Below are 20,957 nucleotides of genomic sequence, written 5' to 3' on the forward strand. Positions count from 1 at the left end.
CGAGATAACGACGCCTTCATTTTTGTTAATCAATCATCAAACCCGTCGCTCTCCCTGCCTGACATTTTTCGTCCATCCACCAGCACCGGATTATCCTCAGTGATATGCTGCTGAGCTCGACACCACGCAGTTCAGAGTGCGCTGTTTCACACTTCTCTAGGGATTGCAACGGACGGGGCGCCCTAAGACTATCCCAGTTAATTTTTGTTTCCTTCGTGATCTAAAATCTCTTCATAAAAGTATTCTCGTTCTCTTCAGTATTCTAACAGTTTATTCATAGTTCTCGTCATGAAGAGATTTTAAAAATTATTCCTTCTAAAATAGGATTCTTTCTACTTTTCTTTCACAAATCTTTTAAATAGAAGCTATTGAAAATAAAAAAATAAAAAAATAAGAACCAGGGGAATGGTATGACCCGGAACGTGGAGCCTCGCTCCGAACTCAAAGCCGGCCCCGTCGGATCCCCAGACTCTGGCAAGTGGCACCACTATGATGAGTGAATGTTGCAAACTGAAATCTAGCAGCAGCTTCACACTTCACACTGGCTTCACAATACAGGTGGAATAGTAGAGTGCACGAGTGCATACCAAATTATATAACCACAGGCTCCATCGCAACAAAACCAGCAGCATATCAGCACAGGGAAAATCGCAGCAAAACAACACATTGTGTTCAAAAAAGGATCATGGTACGATGAAGATAACAGGTAGAATTAACATTCTTTTCACGAGGAAAAACTAGAATTGGATTCACACGGACTTCACCATACAGGTATAGTAGGGAACATGAGAGCGTACCAATGATAAAACCACAAGATGATTGCAACAGACCCAGCAACGTATCAGCACAAGACATGGGCACAGAAAACACCAGAATAAAACAACACATTGTGTCCTACAAAAGATCATGGTAACAATGAAGTTGACATTCTTTTCGCGAGGAAAAACTAGAACTAATTACCTAAAAAAACTAGAATTAACAATGAAGCAAAAATCAAGATGATCAGCTGTATATACAGATACCTCTCAAACCCCTGTCCTTGGCCCTCCTAATTTGGAGCCACTAATCATCATCACACCCATCTCAACAACGCAATCACTCATAGAACAATCCAAAAAAAACAGAAGTAAATGCAAAAAATAACAAGGCTAATCAAACTAGCAAGGAGTGTTGCTCTTGCATCGGCTTGGCTTGGCTTGCTTCAGTTGCTATGCTTGCTTGCACAAACACTAGTGATCCTCCAATGATTGATTCCACCCTTTCCTCCATCAAATCCTCCTAACCCAATCCAGTGACAGCTCAAAGCGATCCTCCCCAGGAGACAGCAAAATTCTCACGTTCAACACCTAGTGGATGCTACCAGCACGATGCGATCATGGTGGCGATCTCATAGTTCATCATGTTCTTGCGACCTTACTGTGAGCTGTTGTTGCCATGGTTCGCTTCCCCGCTGTCGTCGCCGTCCTCGTCCTCGTCGCCGTCGCGCTGCTGGTCCACCTCGGGCTGCTGGTGCTGCTGCTGGTCCTCGCTGCCGCCGCGGTTGTACGCATTGAGCGCGGCGAGCATGCCCAGGTTGGTGTCCGACATGCCCTCGCCGCCGCCGCTGCCGGGGTAGCCGGCCCTGGACATGAACTGCAGTGGCGCCTGCACGGTGCCGCTCCCGCCGCCGCCGCTGAAGGACCACATGGGCTGCTCAGCCGGTCGGGCCGCGGCGGCTGAGCTCGCGGAAACGGGCAGCATCCAGAACCCGCCGGCGGGCGCCGCGATGTTCGGGGCCACGGCCCACATTGCGGTAGACGGCGGCGGCTGCGGCGTCGCCTGTTGCTCGCGGGCCTTGGGCGCGTTCGGATCTTGGCGGTCATCGTCCTCCTTGAACAGGTCCTCCCTGTACCGCTTCCTCATGAAGGAAGGGTCCTGCGGCTGCTCCTGCTGCGGCGGGAGGAGGTGGTGGTGGTACCCCATCATGGCGGACATGTCGTGCTGCGTGGGAACCGGCTGATGGTGGTGCGGGTGGAGCGCGAGCGCCGGGAACTGCGCGGCGCGGGCGGGGTTGGCGGCGGCGGCGGCGGCAGCACCGGAGCGGATGGAGATGTTGAGGGATGAGTAGTTGGCCGGGATGGTACCGGTGCCAGTGGCCGCGAGGATAGCTGGCTCCGCCTGCTGCAGCAGCCATTCGATGGTCTCGCCGTCAGACTTGTGGCCGAGCTCCCGCGTCAGCTGGAACACCCGCGCCGCGCACAGCGCCGGCATCCGAATCCGCCTGCCACGGCCATCCACCTTCGTGTGCCGGTCCTTGGACGGCCGCTTCGCCACGGTCCCCGCCGCGGGGGCTGCCGGCACGAGCGCCTTCTTGTCGCCAGCAGCCGACGACGGCTGGGCTTGGTCGGCGGGGACAGGGGTGATGGCGAGCGCGCCCGCGAACGGCGACGGCTGCTGCTGCGGCACGGAGTTGGACGCCGCCGTGCCGGCGTAGTAGAACGGGTGTTGCGGGTGGTGGTCGCCCCCCGCGCCGCCACGGGCACCGCTCGTGCCACCAGCGCTCGCCCCACCGCTGTTGCTGCTCGACGGCGCGCCACCCCCTCCCCCGCCTCCGCCGCCGTGGTCCATGCCCCCCTCCGCGCCGAACACCTCCCGGAAAGACCAAAGAACCTTCCTTTACAAGAACAAACCCAAATGGAAAGGCCGCGCCTTTCGCGTCCGGAGGTCGCGTCTCGCGGTCTGGCGGCGGCCGGAGATAGGGTGGAGGAGGGAGCACGTGCCGGGCACGCACGGTGGGGGAAGGCTGCGCGGGGGTGGGGTTGGGAGGAGAGGGGGAGGAGCGGAGGGTGGGGGAGAGAGAGAGAGACAGGGAAGGGTGGCCGGGTGGGGTTGCTGCTCGCTCTCTTTGGTTATTGTTTATGGTAGCTTTTCTGCAGTTCTATAAACCCTAGAGGAGATTGGGTGGTGTTTGCTTTCGTTTCACATTCCACTTCTGCTGAGTTGATTGATCCGTGGCAGATTTCGAGTTTTTGTTTCTCAAAGTAATGTTGCGTTTGAATATTGGGAGTAAATGTGTGGTTTGTGCAAAACCAATATAAGAAATCATTTGTTATGGTATCTTAAAAAGACGTATGTTTGTTAAAAATATCATGAATACAATATATTAACACACTAGGCATAAGTATAATTACCGAAATCTTTTTTATGTAAGTTATGTCATCATCTATTTAAGAGAAAGATGTAAAACACTTATAGAAATTACAAGATTTAAGAGAAGGATGCAAAACACTTGTAGAAATTACAAGGTTATATATATACCAACCTACAGTATTAAAAACTGAACCCGAGTCTTCGTTATGATTCTGTTTAACTTACCTCTTCAAATTCAATTTTTCATGTGATTCCTCCCCCATCCTTCCTAATAAAAATAATGCCATGAAGGCATGAACCATGTCAGCCAAGCTGCCTAACTCTAAATCCCATCGTAATCAGAAAAAAACACTCATGAACCTGCAATCCATTTCAGAAACCTGGAATTCCTGCCACGGCTTTGGCGGCAACTTTTTTCTGTTTTCCTTTCTTTTCGCAGGGTCCTTTTGAATTTGTTTTGGAGGGAAGAGCGGCCACCCGTGGGGCCTCGGAATGATGAACTCCAAAGAGATGTGAGGCGAGATCGAGCGGCCACCCTCTTTTGCGCAGGCACAGCCAAAAGCCTCTGAAGAAAGCCCCACATGTGATGCGCCCTCCCAAATTATGAAATCCTATCCTAGCATTAGCATGCTAATTACGAAATCCTTTGCACATTAGCATGCTAATTGCAAAGATTTAAACAGTAGTGATCAGAAAGCTGTTGATTTTACCCTGACAAAAAGGAAGCTGTTGATTGACAGTTTGGCATGTTTTCCACATGGTGCTCTCTGGCATTCGTTTGGTGCCTTTGGTAACTTGGTATTAGCTGTTGATGCTATTTTTTTTATCTTTGTTTCCGAAAAGTCTCATTTTTGAAAGAAAAAAAAACTTGAGGTTTGGAACGAAGTGGTTTTGTTACAACTTTGTGAAATACTTCACTGGTGAGATGAAATTGAATTCAATCGAATCGAATCAAATCATATCATGTAAAGGTGAGTTAGATGGGAAACAAATTTACATGATCCGATCCTACAAAAGATCATCTCTGCTATAATGGTATGTGTTTTCTCCACCTCTTTCCTCTTTAGTTCAATTATTAGATCACAAAATAAATAATATAGATAAGATCTCACGAGTATTTTTTTACACTGACTTCTGCAAAATTTACTTCTAGTTAGATGAGAGCTGAAAGTATAGACTGTAGAGTATGACCAACCAATCAGTGCTGAACAAGTAGATGGGAGCGACTTTTGTGCATGATTGAGTGTAGTGGAGCGGAGCGGAGGGAATTGAAGACACTGCAGGTGGGGTGTGTCAGACCAGGGAGCATCTAATGCTGCTCACAGCTCATCATCCCCTATCAGCACCAACCATGAGGGCATTCTCCTTTTTCCCTTTGGCTTCCTCTTGTATGACTGACTGTATATTGTACAGATATACAGCCTCTCATTTTCTAGCTAGATCAACAGTTTTATTACTGAAAATATGGATTCATGTACCACCGGGGTCGATCCATACTGTGACTACAGGTGCATAAGATACCGACTAAATTTTCATTTTTAAATAATCTATTATAGGTAGCAACTCATGTAATATCTTTAATCTAATAATTAGGACATCTAGATTCATAATCAGTCAGCTCGAGACACTCGATTATTTTTATTTTGAGTCTGTCACCGTGAACCATCGTTTATCAAGTTTATAGTATCTGTCAGAAAACTAATCCAATGAGATGGGATACTGGTCGTATATACTCCATAACACAGCAGCAGAATATGACTAACCTTTTATTCTTTTTACAGCCAGAAGAAGATAGTTGAAAAAGTAAGAACACATAACTACGTGTGCACTGCCAGTTTGCGAGTATCTATACATGATGCAATATGATTAAAGAAAAGTGATCACACAGAATGTCTTTTACCTGCTCATAACATGGCAGAATTATAAAATACTAGCTGTGGAATATTTCTATCAAAATGGCGAGGAGGCAAATAATAATTAATAAATCAATCAAGAGCCAGAGCGGGATGGGCGGGAAAGGGTGTCCTGCCAGTCAACTCCAGCCTGGCCCACCAGCTCGCATTAAAGAATAATAACACAAGGGAACCTTGTGGGACCAAGAACAGAGAAGAAAAAAAACACTTGCACACTGTCGTCGTACGAAGGTACTAGTATACAGCACAGCAAGCACTTTTGGGGTTTGTTTGTCTCCCCCACAACTACTCTTTCTGTTTTAGAATTCTGAAAAAAAAAATTAATTATTTGTATTTACTGTTATAATTTAGTCTGACGAACGTAAATATACTATCTCATCTTGTTTCGAGAGCTTCACTCTGTATTCTGGTCAGACACCTATACAGATAGACTCACTTGTTAATATTAGAAAATCATATTCATACAAGTAATCAATTACAATCTATTAACGATCACAGTTTCAATTAATAAAAAAATTATTTAACTTATCCAAACAGATACATTATATAAACACTTTTTAAAATAAATATAAACTTATATATACGATAAAGCTCTGCAACTCTTGTCCGGAGTACCAAACACGCTTGTTGAGTCGTCTAGAACGGCTGGGTCGGAGTCCGGCGTAGTCGTCGTCAACCTTATCGCCCATCTTTTACAGTTTACTCCGTACTCCGGCTCGATCTGGATCTTCCGTGGCGCCCACCGTGTGGTCAATCTTGGTAAACTTTTGCCTGCACCTGTGGATCTACCTTCTCGCCCAAACATCCTCTGTCATTCTCCACCCTCCGCAGTAAAAAAAGAAAAGATTGCACGCTCGCCACCACCGGTGCATGCGGCCGGATCACCCGGCCCTGCGCCGTATCGGCACGTGATCGATCCGGTCGCTGTGCATGATTGCTCGTAGTCGCAGTGAGGCGGGGTAGGTGAAAGGGACGGTGGTAAAAAAAAACTGCACGAATGCGCGACCAGGATCCGCTGCAATCGCTGCAAGGGATTTCAATTTCGTTTACAGGAATTTTAATTTCGTTTTGCAATTTTTTATTTATCAATAAAAGATCAAAATTTGTTATTCAAATTTTGATCATTTTTTATTCTTTATTATAGGAGCCTCGCATATCAGTAAAAGAAATTTTAGAATTAAATATTTTGTCCTTCTTCGAAACTCGGGAAATTTCAGCGAAATTTTAATACTCCATCTGTCCATTTCCCAGATGAACATCTCAGATGTACTGTGACCCTGGCCTGCATGCAAGCCTCAGCAGTTCGTCCACTTCTTTTACCACTGCACGAAGTCTTCACTGCCACTTTTGTAGGAGAGTACTTTATTTTTACCGTGCAGGGTAGCAGTACAGTTCAGTGCGATGCAGCACTCGCGCGCACGTACTACATGTCTACATGTGCAAGTGCAACCGTCTGCTGCTTGCTGAGCTTAATTTACCGCCAAGTTCCTCAAGTTTTTTTCCCCGTAGTTCAAGTCAGCCAGTCAGAGTCAAAATTCCTCTTATTAGCCTTGCTGGTAAACTAATCTGTTCGATTTTCCTTGTTAAGCAAGTTACACAAGCTAGAAAGCCGGCAGTGGCAGATAGAAGTCATTCACCACTCTTTCTTTTCTCTTCCTCATGTTTCTCTTGCTTCTCTCCTTCCTTTTTCTCATCCATAACCAAAAAAAAAAAAAAAATGTTCGGAGGCTTAGAGGAATTTTCATTGGCTGCGAAGCACTGGATCCACTGGTGTAAGCCAGGAATCACAATACGTGACCTCTTTGTCACTTGTATCTTACATGAGTGTGCCATGTAGGATCGAAGGTGAAGAGAAATTGAATTAACCAAAGAGAACATATTAACCTTATCAAGGTTAACTACGTAAGATACGTGCAACCTCCTCCTCTTTTCAACATAACTTTTTAACCAAGTGAGAAACAAATAGGGTTGAATGAAAAGCTTAAACTTGCAAGCTAGTTCAGCTTGTGTCTGTTTCAGCTTGACTCGTTCTAAAATCTAACAAGTCGAGCTGAGTTTTAGCTCGTTGAGATAACGAGTCAACTCGCGAGAAAAGATTCAGCTTACAACAATTATGTCTTTGATTAAAACATGCAAAAAAAGTACTATACTTGTAGATATCATTGCTATTGTTGTATAATTTTATTGATGTTTTTTTTAAGTAGATGTTTATATTCTTTTCATCCTAGTAACGAGCTAATCTCTTAAAAAAAAGAGTAATGATCTGCTCACGAGCCAAATAAACCGAGCCGAACTGGTTTTTCTACTTGTTATATTAAACGAGTCGAGCTGATTGTAACTAGCCCTAGATACAAACATATCTCCCTTCTTGGACTAGCAAATTAAAGAATGGTGAGCGCTAGGAACGACATGTTGGACTGAGGAAGCATTTTAGATAGAAATGTACTATAATACATATTACTATAGAAATAATTTAGTGAGAAGCTCATGTCCAGATGATTACTGTGGAGCCATCCGTGCAAGATTATCACAGACAGCTCTAAATAAGAATCGTCTATGATAATGATGATGTCTGTGATAATGACGAGACGCCTTTGAAAATAATGGGATGCTTTTAGTATAGACGGTTCCCATTAAGAACCGTCTATAATCTTAATAGAGATAGAGCTGTCTATAATAAAACGAATATCACAAACAGTTCCAACACAAGAACCGTCTGTACTATTATTATAGATGACTCGTATTTAGAGTCCTCTATGGTATTCATTTTATTACAGATGGCTCTAAATACAAGCCGTCCGTAAAATTAATACAGACGGCTCTAAACACAAGCCGTCCGTAAAATTAATACAGACAGCTCTAAATACAAATCGTCTGAGGAAATGATCGAGGGGAGGTGGGACACTTTAGTACAGATGGCTCAAAATATGAAGCCGTCTATAATATTAGAATAGTACATCATCCCCTACCTCCATATCGAAACAGGAAAGTGCCGATCGAGTGAAAAACAGTGCACAGCCTTTGGAGAAAGAGGCCCACAATTTTCAAAAAAAAAAATCGTTAGATTTTAATGAAAACTTGAAAAATTGTTAGCAATCTGTACTGTAACAATATTATATATGGCTCATAACTACAAGCCATCTATATTATATTATAGTATAGACGTCTTGTTAGTAAAGTCGTTTGTAATATTACTATATCATAGACGACTGTGGCTCGAAGAGCCATATATAATATTGTTACAGTACAGATTGCTAACAATTTTTTTTTACAGACGGTTCAAAATCTATTTCTACATACGATTTAAAATCCATCTATATAAATTTGATTTATATGCACTGCCTCACTACTTCCTGGCACAACAAGAGGAGAGGAGACTGTCCCAGTGGAGTAGAAAGGCTTCAGAAGCACAGCGAGCGTGGGCGTGATCCATCCAATGCTAGCTCTGATCTCCCAAGATGATTGGCCGCACTTGACTTGAGCAGGGACCCCATGCTCTGATCTACCTCCTGATGACGCGAAGGGAGGGAGGGACGGACCCGGCTCGCCTCTGGAAGCCTTGCGTGCACGCTGCATGCAATGACTGACCCGTGCGTGCATGGTTGGTCCAGGAGCTATTAGCACGCCCAGGTAACGTATGCGATGCAAGTCAGCAGTCCATCAACGGGCCGGCCTTCCGTCCATCGGGGCCAGGGCTCGCAGGCTTTACACCCGATGATGAATCAATCAACCAGCCTTTTATATATATATATATAACCTATTCTATACTCCTAGGAGTATGTACTCCCACATGCAATATACCACCTAAACAAACACTTTATACTCTTTTATCATTTTTAGTATACTCTAATACTAATTCTAAGATACTCCAATATGAGTTGTATGAAAAAAAATTCAATGTTAGCCTTTCATTTTTGCTATATACTCTTTTTTATACATAAAAGAAGTATATACGCAAATTAAGATAAAAATCATGAAATTTTATAAAAATTTTCGTAGGATTTGTATTGTAGTATCTTATAATTACTAATGAAGTATATTTAAAGTGATAAAGAAGTATAACTCATGTGTAAAAGTGGTATATGAGAGGTGGGAGTACATACACCCAGGAGTACATACTAGTTTTCCTATATATATATATATATATATATATATATACACACACGTGTAGAATAACTATTTTACATCTCTGCCCAACACAGCACGGTCCAACTCGCTAACGTGTCCTCGCAGCCTGCCATGTGTTCTCGCGGCCCGCATGTCCGACCTGTCGTGTAGTTCGTAGGCTAACAGTGTTCTGTGTTTAGTAGTTTGGAAGCAGCTTTATAGTTGCTCAGTACTATCAATAATTTATCAGTTCAATAGTTTTTAATAATTTAATAGTTTAGTAATGTATAATAGTTTAGTTGTTTAGTAGTTTTAAGTCATAGAAAAATTATTCAATAGAATTAATAGTTTATGTTAATAGTATCATTAGTTCGTTCAGTGTCAATAGTTTTTAGTCTGTAGTTTGTTCAGTAATATCAATAATTGTTAGTAGTTATTAGTAGTATCAGTAGCTTGTTTAATAGTGTCAGTAATTTATATTTAAGTAGCGTCAGTAGTTGTTCAGTTGTTCTAAGTCATAGTAAATTTTGTTCAATATTTTATATCAGTAGTTGTTAGTTGCTAGTAATATCAGAAGTTTGATTTAGTAGTGTTAGTAGTTTTTTTAAGTAGTTCTTAGTAGTTGATCATGCCACTAGTGGTTAATAGTTGGGCACAGATGAGGATGCGCGCGATGAGGACACATGACATGCGTAAACATGAGCGTGACTGCCGTGTTACGTGGCGCGGGGTAGTTGGGCGTGAGCACGGCTAACATGCCACGTGACGCACAATGACGTGCGAGCACAGCTAGTGCGTCACGTGACGCACAATGACGCGCAGGCACGGCTGTGCGTGCCACATAGCACGCCCTAGTTGCTCGCTGGTGGGCTAGGCTGGAGGGCTAATGTGACAGGATGGGCTAGGTTAGGATATAAAATAACTATTCTATATTTTATATGTAGAATAGTTCTATTGTGTAGGTATATATATATATATATATATATATATATATATATATATATATATATATATATATATATATAGGACTCCGACCTTTCCTATGCTGCATGCATGCAAAAAGGCGGCACTCTTCGGCAGGCCTCTTCGGTTGACAAGAGCCAGTAATTTACTGGCGCGCGCGCGTGGAAATTCCATAACGGAGTACTCCTACATATGCATGCATGGGTGAGAACTTATCTTGGAGCAGCTATATGTAGCCAGGAGAGGACGATCGATGCTAGGTGTGAGTGAACTCATATATATGATCATCTGTATTCACGATGATCTTACCAACTTCACCATGTACTTCTACGGTATGACAGGGTATTTCCGGTGGCGGAGCTATATTCTCGGCAAGACTAGGGCCAATAATTAAGCACTTAAATCATCCATACAGTTTTGTACTGTACCAGCAACCATTCGTGTATATATGAAAAAAAACATAGCTATATATGACATCTTTCCGACCATATTTTCAAGTGAGAATGCAAGATTTGGGGCATACCTTTCAGAAATTCAACTTCATTCTTTCATTATCCTCAAATTCATTAATCAATAATCATCCTAACGATTTGAATTATGTAGCTGCGAATGAAAATGGCAAAGCAATCAAGACATTCTCAAATTTGTTACTAATTTCACTATTCAAAACTTAGAACATAAACACGTATAGCACATAAGTAGCAGTGTAGAACACAAGGGAGCAGAGCGCTAGAGCCAACCTTTGGAGCTTAGTAGAGTAGCCAGCAGCAGAAACAAAGCAAGCACGCGTGTCTGCACGGCGTCCCTTGACGCCTATTCTTTGTTTTTCTTGCGAACTCCCTCTTCTGGTCTCCGAGCTGTATCCAGATTCCTTCTGATTCTTGCGTGAGTGAAAATTGGTATCAGATTTTGAACGATCCTTGGACAAATTAGCGGCAAAATTGATCTCAGTGAAGGTTTCTCAGCGGCTGTCTGTGAGTAAAATCCTTAGAATCGAGATGGATTTGGAGCTCGCGGTGGTGCCAAAGGTGAATTGGATTCTAGTGAAGGTTGTGTAGTATATCTGTACGTAAAATCTTGGAGTCGATCTCCAATCTAGGCGGCGATAGACGCTTGGAGCAGATCCTGAAGGGGAGGGAGTAATTCTAAACCGATCTGCTTCGCCGGATGAATGACTCGCAACACAAAGGCGGTAGCGACGGCGGTTGCAGCGGCAGCTGCATCTGCCACGGTCGTCAATGGTCCAAAAGATTTGGATAGGTCAAGTCAAGGATTCGCCAAGAACATTCAAGAAGAGGTAATTGCACTCAAAACTACAATGGGGGATTTTGGTTTGCAACTGTGTCTTGTGCAAGAACATATTAGTTCGCTATAGGGAGTCATATTCGAACTGATGAGATCTGTGGAAGGGGCAAGTGATCCTATGCCATCTTCAGCTCTTGCAGTTGAGGTGGCCAAAGTTGGGGGTGATGAAGTGGAGAAGCAATCAAGCAAAGCCTTCAGGGTAGAGAATGGTGAAAAGTTTCAGGTTGATGGCAAATTGGACACTGATGAATCTGTAGGACCCCATTTGAATACAACATTTGGGCATGTGTATGTCGACCTTCCAGTTAAGCCTGGTACACAATTTCTTGACGCTGACATAAGCCCTAGTAGATCGTTCCATAAGCAGGGACACCAATCGATCCGAGCTACTAGTCACCCTACTTACATACTGTCGAAGGATTAACTCCTGTCGCAGGGATCCCGAGAGACCCCTTTTTAGAGATTCGGCCGGGGGATAATCCTGAATAAGTTCGTCGGAAAAATAAATGGGAATGAATGCAACGGCCGGTGGTGGGGGGATCGACCTAGTGCAAGGAGAAGTAAATGCATCGAAATTTAGATAGGTTCGGACCGTACGGGGGCGTAATACCCTACTCCTGTATGGATGCTATAACTATCCTGAGGAAGTCCTTCAAGGATGTTGCTGGTTACAAGAATGTTGGTCTAACTAAGAGCTTGAGGCTCCTTGTTCTTCGGCTGGAACTGTGCTCAGCCTTGCTCACAGTGTCTCTCTTCGTTGGTCTGGTTCGTTGTGTGGTTGGTGTTCTTACGCCGTTGTTGATCTTCTCTGAGAGCCTTCGTGTTTCGCTCCTTTTGCTTCTGAGTTGCCCGCTATTTTAAGTATCCGCCGGCCGAGACATGCCCCGAACGGGAAGGAGGGGGCACAAGTTCCAAGACACCATGACTGGAAAAGGCGTCATCATTTCTTCTGGGTGAAGTGACCGGGGGTGAAAAATGCGTCGCACGCCCGGTCACCTATCACCATAAACGCCCTAGCAACGGGCGCCGTGGAGAGGGTCCACCGGGCAGTCGCAGAGCAACCCGGCGTGCCCGCCCTGTCTTGTTCCTCTGCCACAGCAGTGCGGCAGACGGAATGCCTTGATCCTCGCGATGTTATCCCAAGACAATCCGGATGACACAGGACGGGACCCGTGCAATTAATAACCCCACGCCTCTCTACCAAAACATGGCAGGAACTGACGCTGCGGCGGGAGCAGTTGGAGGTGTCAGGCCACGCACGCTTATTAAATACGGCCTCGGACCTCTGACTGATTGACACCTCATCGACGGGCCCCTCGAGGGCCTTTCTGGGTCGTCGGGGCACCGAGTGCTCGGGGGTACTGTTCACGTCCCCGAGCACTCTCTCCCGAGCACGCATATCCTTGTCCTCGGGGTACCGGGTGCCCGGGGGTACCATTCGCCTCCCCGAGCACCCTCTCCCGAGCATTCTTGCACGAATCTTCAGGGAACCGAGTGCTCGGGGGCTGCCACGTGCAGCCCCAAGCACTCTCTCCCGAGCACTCTTGTGCGGATCTTCGGGGAACCGAGCGCTCGGGAGCTGCTGCACGTAGCCCCGAGCACTCTCTCTCGGAACTTGGCTCTTTTGATTGTCGGGGTACTAGGGTGCTCGGGGGTGAGCGGACACCTCCCCGAGCACTTTATTCCCGATACTTAGACTCCGTGGATCATCGGGGAACTGGGGTGCTCGGGGACCACTGACTGTGGCCCCCGAGTACCTTCTCTCGGGACTTTATCTTTTCTCATCCTACAGGAGAGACCTCGCGGGATGACGCCATGTGGCGGATGGCTGGCCTGACCTCGGAATTTAGGGATCCCTGGTTCCTGATACACCGACACATACCACCCCATGCTAGGCATTATGAACCACGGTACAACCTTGGCCAGAACAAGCACATTGAGAATGCATTTAACCTATCCATATCCAAACCCAAGCTCGATTTTCCTACCTTCAATGGAGATAATCCTGTTGGATGGATGCATTAATGTGAGAAATACTTTGATCTGGCAGCAGTACCACAAGACATGTGGGTTTTTATGGCTACACTACATTGTTTGAGTCAAGCCGAGTTCTAATGGACCAGTTTGAGGGTGTCCTCACGCCAGATGTGATGGTTCCAATTATGTACCTTGGTGTGTAATTAATTTGCTAAGCATAGTATGTACGATGTCGTGGAAGCTTTCACTCATTGGTGAAAGACAGTAGTATCTTGGTGTACATCACACAAGTATGAAGAACACATGGCTGGAATGCAGCGTTTACATCCTAGTTTGCGGGAGGATTACTACATCGGATGCTTTGTAAAAGGATTGAAGGAACAGATAAAACACTATCTGAAACCTCACAAGCCACAAACATTAGGAGAGGCATATGTGATAGCCAAGGACTTGGAGAAGGCTGTCATGAGTAGAAAGCTGACCACTTTATTTACACACCCTACTAGAAAGAACATGTTCCCTACCAACAATTTCCAGAAACCTTCTGCTGTTGTCAGTACTCTTCCAAAACTAGAAGTGATGCCTAAACCGGATAAGCTGCCAAATGTTGTGGTGAAACCTACGGAACTTGGTACATGTTGGAAATGTGCAACACCTTGGGCCCCTAAACACAAGCAGAAGTGCAAGTTCTATCAGAGTTTTACTCATGCAATTACCTTAGAGCCTGATTCTAAACATCAGCCTGATGAAGAGCAGGATGAACAATTACATGTTGATGCTGAGGACCACCAGCCAACTCCTACCCTCATGCAAATTTCTAAGCAAGCAGTATTGGGTACAAGAACGATATCTACTCTATGTCTATCAGTAGCGGTTAAAGGAAGGAGAGCTATTGCACTTGTTGATAGTGGTAGCACTCATAGCTTTATGGATGGGAATTTTGCTTGCAAGGCTAGATGTGATATCCAACAAGACAAGTTATAGCTTGTTAAAGTAGCTGGTGGGGGTGAGTTACAATATGAGGGTTATATTTAGCAATGCCCTTACCAGATATATGGAGAGAAGTTTGTAAACCCATTCCAATTACTGGAGCTAGGGAGCTATGACCTCATATTGGGCTATGACTGGATACTCATCCACTGTTCCATTTAGATATATCTACATGAAAGAGTGCTAACTATAAACAAAGATGGTGCGAGACAAGTTTCTTTTGCTGATTGCACTGCTGATGAGAGGTGTTATGTGATGGAAGATCAACAATTCAGCAGATTAATGTCTAAAGGAGTGTTGGGGTATATCATGTATCTCAAATGTGTATCTACTGATCAACCGCAAGGAATGACAATGGAAGAGGGAATTGCAGCATTACTAGAAAGGTATCCAGAGGTGTTTTCTGAGCCCACTAGTTTACCACTCAAAGAAATTGTGTGCATTCAATTCAACTTAAACTTAGTAGCATCCCTCCTAATATTAGACCTTATAGAGTACCTCACTATCAAAAGGATGAAGTTGAAAAGTTAGTAGGACAGATGTTGGAACAAGGGATAATTAGGCCAAGTGAGAGCCCATATTCATCACCATCCATTTTAGCTAGGAAAAAGGACGAAGCATGGAGGTTTTGTGTGGATTATAGACAATTGAATGATATGACAATCAAAAATAGGTTCCCAATACTAGTTATTGATGATCTTTTTGATGAGTTGTGTGGGGCAAAATATTTCTCAAAGCTTAACCTTAGGTCTGGTTTCCATCAAATTCTCATGAATGAAGGAGATATACAAAAGACTACATTTAGGACACATTTTGGTCACTTTGAATTTATGGCCATGCCTTTTGGTCTCACAAATGCCCCCAACAACCTTCCAAGCAATGATGAATTCAGTCTTTGCTAGATATCTCAGGAAATTTATGTTAATATTCTTTGATGATATACTAGTTCATAGCAAGTTCTTGGATGAACATAAGGAACATTTGGAAGTAGTACTCCAACTGTTGAAGGACAATCAGTTGAAGGCAAAAAGGAGCAAGTGTGTTTTTGCAGTATCACAGGTGGAGTACCTTGGGCACATCATTGATGAGAGAGGGTTGTCAACTAATATAACTAAGGCTGAAGAAGTAAAGGCCAACACCTAAAGATATATCACAACTTAGAAATTTTTTAGGGTTGGCAGAGTATTATAGAAGGTTTATCAAAAATTATGGAGTGATTTGTCGACCATTACATGATATGTTAAAAAAGAATGCCTTTTGTTGGGGACCTAAGCAAACCAAAGCATTTGAAGAAATTAAGCTCAAGCTGATTGCTGCCCTGGCCTCATCTTGCTAGACTTACCATTGAGACTGATGCTAGTGGAATAGGAATTTTTGCTATTTTTAATGCAACATGGTCAGCCAATTACATTCTACAGTAAGACCTTGGGTGTCAAGGGTCAGGCTCTATCTACATATGACAAGGAAGCATTAGCTATATTGGAAGCTATCAAGAGATGGAGACATTACCTTATGACGGCCAGGTTGGTTATCAGAACTGATCATCAAAGATTGAAATTTATAACTAAGCAGAAACTAATTGAAGGGTTACAAGATAAGTTGATGCTTAAATTGTTGTAGCTGGACTATGTTGTGGAATACAAGAAAGAGAAGGATAACAAGGCAGCTGATGCATTATCAAGGGTGGAGCATGTAGCGAAAATGACTCTATTAGGCTATGATTGTGATTTTGGTGATTAATGATAATATAATCAATAGGACTAACATGTTTGTCAAGAATAAATGTTAGTAGGTCTCATCAGGGATGTCAATGGGGACTCGATCCCCGATTCCCCACGGGGAATTCCCTTATTAGAGGATGGGGATGGGGAGATTTCGTCACCCGCGGGGATATAAATGGTACAAATCATATCCCCATCGGGTCTAGCGGGGACAGGTATGGGGAAGCATTCCCCGTCCCTGTTTCCCCACGGGGACCCGTTTCGGCCCAACGGTGGTGGCCCAGGCGTGCGCGACCGGCCTAGGCGGGAGCTAGATGCGCGGCCCAGGCGGGCGCTAGCGCGCAGCCTAGCCAGGCACAGCTTGGCACCATGGCATGGTGCGGGTTGACCCAGTGGGTGGCCTCGGCCAAGTGGGCTGCCTCGGCCCAGGTGGGTGGGGACGGGTTCCCCGTCGGGTCTCCATTCCTTGCGCGGGGACGGGGATGGGGACGGAGAATTTTCCTTCGTGCGGGGATGGGGATGAGGAGCCATTCCCTGACAGGGAATTCCCCATTGACATCCCTAGGTCTCATGGATGCAATACATGAAGAAGCCACCGAAGCTGGGAAAAAGTTTGGTTGAATTGGAAAAGTCTCAGGATAAATGATTTCACCGGATGGTCCAGTGTTCACATGGTTGAACACAACAGAGCATTATGTCCAGAGGCATTTGACCTCACCAGATGGTCTGGTGCTTAGAGGAGGAGACACACCGGAGCATTTTCACCAGAGAAGGTTGTAGCTGTTGAAATCGAAGGCCAACACACCGGAAGGTCCGGTGATGAAGAGAAGTGCACCGGATAATACACCGGAAAATGAACAGTGCAAAGACGAAGAAGAAATAGAAGATCCTGTCGGATAGTCTGGTGATTGATTTGAACACATCGGAGGAAAGCACTGGAGCATTGTTGACAAATGGGAGAATACAGTGATCTTACCGGAAGGTCCGGTGGTCTAAAGATGTGTACAATGGAGCATATTTTTCAGAGAGGGTTGCATTGGCTCGGCTGGCTGAGGATAACACACCAGATGGTCCGGTGATGAAGTGATGTGCACTGGAGAATACACTAGAGCAATTAGCACAGAGAAGATGTTGGTTCGGATGGCTAAGGTATACTCACCGGAAAGTCCGGTGATAAAGATAGAGTATACACCGGAATGTCTGGTGTTTACAAAGGCTTGAGTGGGGTTCTAACGGCTAGTTTGTGAGAGTGTACTCACCAGATGATTCGGTGTTAGTACTATTATTTTCGTCGGATCATCCGATGTTAACAAATTTTCAGAGCCGTTGTGTTAACGGCTAGTACGCGAGTTTGAAGCTATAAATACCCCTCCACTCAGTCATTTGAATGTGCTAGAGTTTAGAGAAGTTCATATACATTTGAGAAGACATCCAAGCCACCAAAATGCTTAAAGTGATCATCCAAGGTAATTAAGCATAATATTAAAGAGTGATTAGTTCTTAGGCCTAGAGAGTGTGTTGCTAGGTGATTGATGCCTAGAGAATGGATCAAGGAGTGATCCAACAGTGTACTTCTTGGTACGCATGCACCTTGGAGTCTTGGTGACTTATCGGTAAACTTTTTGACCCTCCAACTTGGTGTGGAGCGGCGACAAGAAGCGTGTACGAGGATGCAAAGACCTTTGCCTTGGTGGATCAAGCTCCAAAGTGATCACAGTGACTTGGGGAGCTTGGGTAGTATAGGGTTGGAGTGTTGAATCTTCATGGATTTTGATGTAATGACAAGATATTTGATTCTTAATCGATGTGTTTCGCTTGTCATCGCAGTGTGTTTCCTTTCGTGCTCTGTTTTAATTCTTATTCTACTAGTATGATAGGTTGTTCTAGTGTTAAGCTTTCTCTTACTTAATTGTTATATGCCGTTTAATGTCTAGTATGATAGGGTGGTCTTCATATTCATTTCCTCATTCCTATTTGTGTTGTCATCAATCACAAAAAAGGGGTAAATAGATTATAGCATCTAAGCTCCTATGTAAGTGGTAAGTGTTTCGTTGATTAATGACAACCGTATCATTGTGACTAATGCGTATGTTTTGAAGGGAGTCAAACTTTTAGTTCACAATAATTGAATAGATTTTCTTGGTCCCTCATTGAATTCTATTGGTCGATCAAAGGACTTTTGCGTCAAGATTAAGAATCTTCTAGTTCTAAGCGCCACAAGGTGATGAAGGACAATTAGAGTAGACATAGGTCTTTTTTTGTCTTTTGACCGTACTAAAGGGGGGCTAAGTATTATAGCTTGACCTAGTTGAGTCTAGATATAGTTGGATGCACATTTGCGAAATGTTAGCACTAAGTAGCTCAAAGAAGCCCATGGGTGAGAAGTTAGAACTCAAAGTCAATTGAATTGGACGAGTTCAAGAAAGTTTGTTCTCACCGGATTGTTCGGTGCAAGAAGGATTAAACTCACTGGACTATTTTTTCTCTCTGTGAAGATTTCAAATGACCTCACTGGATTGTCCAGTGATGGGAGGAATTTTGCACCAGAGCATTTAGCAGAAGAGTCATTTTTCAGAGAAATTTGAAGTTACATGCACCGGATTGTCCGGTGATCTGAGTTAAACTGACCGGATTGTCCGGTGACTTGAAGGAGTTATCACCGGACTATTTAACATAATCTTGGTATTTTTAGAGGAAATATATTATAACTCACCAGATTGTCTGGTGATGCTATGTGGAGGAACACTGGAACATTTTGCAATGGCTACTGACAACTGTCAGACCAGCGTGTGAAAAAGTAAACTCACTGGATTGTCCAGTGTTAATAAAGGCGTGTGCATCGGACCATCCGGTGTTCACAGACAAAGTGAGTGGTTGGGCAACGGCTAGATTTGGACCTCTAGCCTATATATACCTCCTCACTTGATTTCATTCATCTCTCTTGCAACCTAGAAGCATTCATACACAGTGTGTATCATCTAGAGGCAAGGGAGAGTACTTGAGGTGATTTGCAAGTTCTTAATTGAAGATTAAGGACTCCATTAGTCCTTCAAAAGTAGCGAGTGTGAATCTAGCTGCTGTTTAGGCTTGATAGGGATCAAATGAACTAGTTAGCTTGTTAATTTTGGTGGTTGGCAACACCTACCCGGTCGTGAAGATTGGATGTGTTCTCGTTGAGCTCTTGGAGGTCTTGTGGGAGCCTTGGGAAGCTCGTGTACTTGGTTTGATGCCCGCCAATTCGGAGATAGAGAAGTGGCAATCACTAGTGAGCACTTGAGTCTTTGTGACTAAAGGGGGAGTGACATCTTTGTGTGGATGCTCCAACGAGGATTAGTGAAGAGTGCGAACTCTTCGATACCTCGTGAAAAACTCAGTATCCACTTTCCCTACTCTTGTTATATTCTGCATTTTGCTTCTAGCATTTCTTTCATACAAGTCTCAATTCTGCACTTCACTTATGTTATATATGCTTGCATGTTTGTGCTTATCATTCTAGCTTGCTAGGTTATCTAGTTGCTTTTATTCATTCTAGGCTAAGGTTTCTCTTTGTTCTAGAATTCGGTAGTTGGTTTAGTTTTTGATTAGTGCCATATTCATCCCCTCTAGGGCCATTAGATCCTTTCACCCCTCACTGGTAATGCACTCGTACCTACCACCTAGGCATTTTGGTTCATATTTCGCTCCGTCCATCGAACGTTCACGGCTTCTTCATGACTTAGTTCATCTCGATGCAAGCTTCGCGATGATGCCACTTGACCCTCCAATCCGCCCACAGTTTTGTGGCCAAACTGCGAAACTTTAGCACGCTTTTTAAAGCATGACTAGCCGCCACTTGCTTTGCCTCAAGCAAGAGCTCTGATGTCTACGCGTATATTATGTCTTGCGATCTTGACCGTTAGCAAGTCTCTCCCGCTCCTAATCCCTCGGGCCGCCTTGTCACTTGCACCAGCATCCTATTCGCTTGACTTCCTCAACACATCGCCTTCATCATCCTTCATACCATGTCTTGCTCGACCTCCATGTGTACTGCTAGGATCATTCTTGACTCTGCCCGACCTCCTCGATCGTCCAACATTGAGCTCCACGTTTAGCCCCGATCATCTCGCCATCAACCACCAAGTTGCATCCATTATCTGTACATTATGAGATAAGCAAACACATATCTCCAGAAGTAAACGAATATAGTATAATAAAAGAGAGATTTGTATTCGCGAAATTCACAACATAATTATGTAATTCTAGGAGAAAAGAGAAGAATGTATCGTCCAGAGTTGGCATCCGTAGCAAACGAAGTAGGCAAAGTGCAGGAGGCGACACATCATCTGAAGAAACCCGGCGCTGTAAGAGAAGTGGGGAGGTAGCACACCCTTTGGAGAAACTCGACGGTGAATATATGAAAGGCCAATATTGGACGTCTATGTATGAAAGATAAATAATAGAAGATTGAATGTATTTTTGAAATATATGAAAGACAATTATTAAACATCTAGGTATAGAAGGTAAATATTGAGAGATTAAATATATTTTTAAAAGGTAGAATGGGATCTAACTTTGTGTGGTGACCGTTTAACTCAGGTGAACGATGAAGATCGATTGGATATGTTACAATTCGTACATTTTATAGGAGTATAGAAGTATAAATGTACACTTAATCATAATGTGGAATTAGGTGGACTTAACCTTGATTAGGTGATGTCATCGGTTGATCTCGGTTGCCCAGGGAAGAACATCGATAGGGATCGGTACGGGTTGATGTAGCCTCATGTCATTGGTGTTGATGACGCAACGTCGAGGGCGAATACCAGGATTGTCCTGGTGGCGGTGACGACCTCCGGTCGTAGCAACACACTCA

General features: G+C 44.1%; 1 protein-coding gene across 1 annotated transcript; it reads right to left on the reverse strand.

Moving 5' to 3' along the window:
- Positions 1-803: 803 nt before the first annotated feature.
- Positions 804-2,861, reverse strand: LOC133906758 (transcription factor PCF3-like). The gene has a single exon (XM_062348757.1). It carries the CDS (start codon positions 2,605-2,607, stop codon positions 1,414-1,416), a length of 1,194 nt encoding a protein of 397 aa, XP_062204741.1. The 5' UTR covers positions 2,608-2,861; the 3' UTR covers positions 804-1,413.
- Positions 2,862-20,957: the final 18,096 nt, after the last annotated feature.

This window comes from Phragmites australis, chromosome 23 (assembly GCF_958298935.1).
Source record: "Phragmites australis chromosome 23, lpPhrAust1.1, whole genome shotgun sequence".
Taxonomy (NCBI): Eukaryota; Viridiplantae; Streptophyta; class Magnoliopsida; order Poales; family Poaceae; genus Phragmites; species Phragmites australis.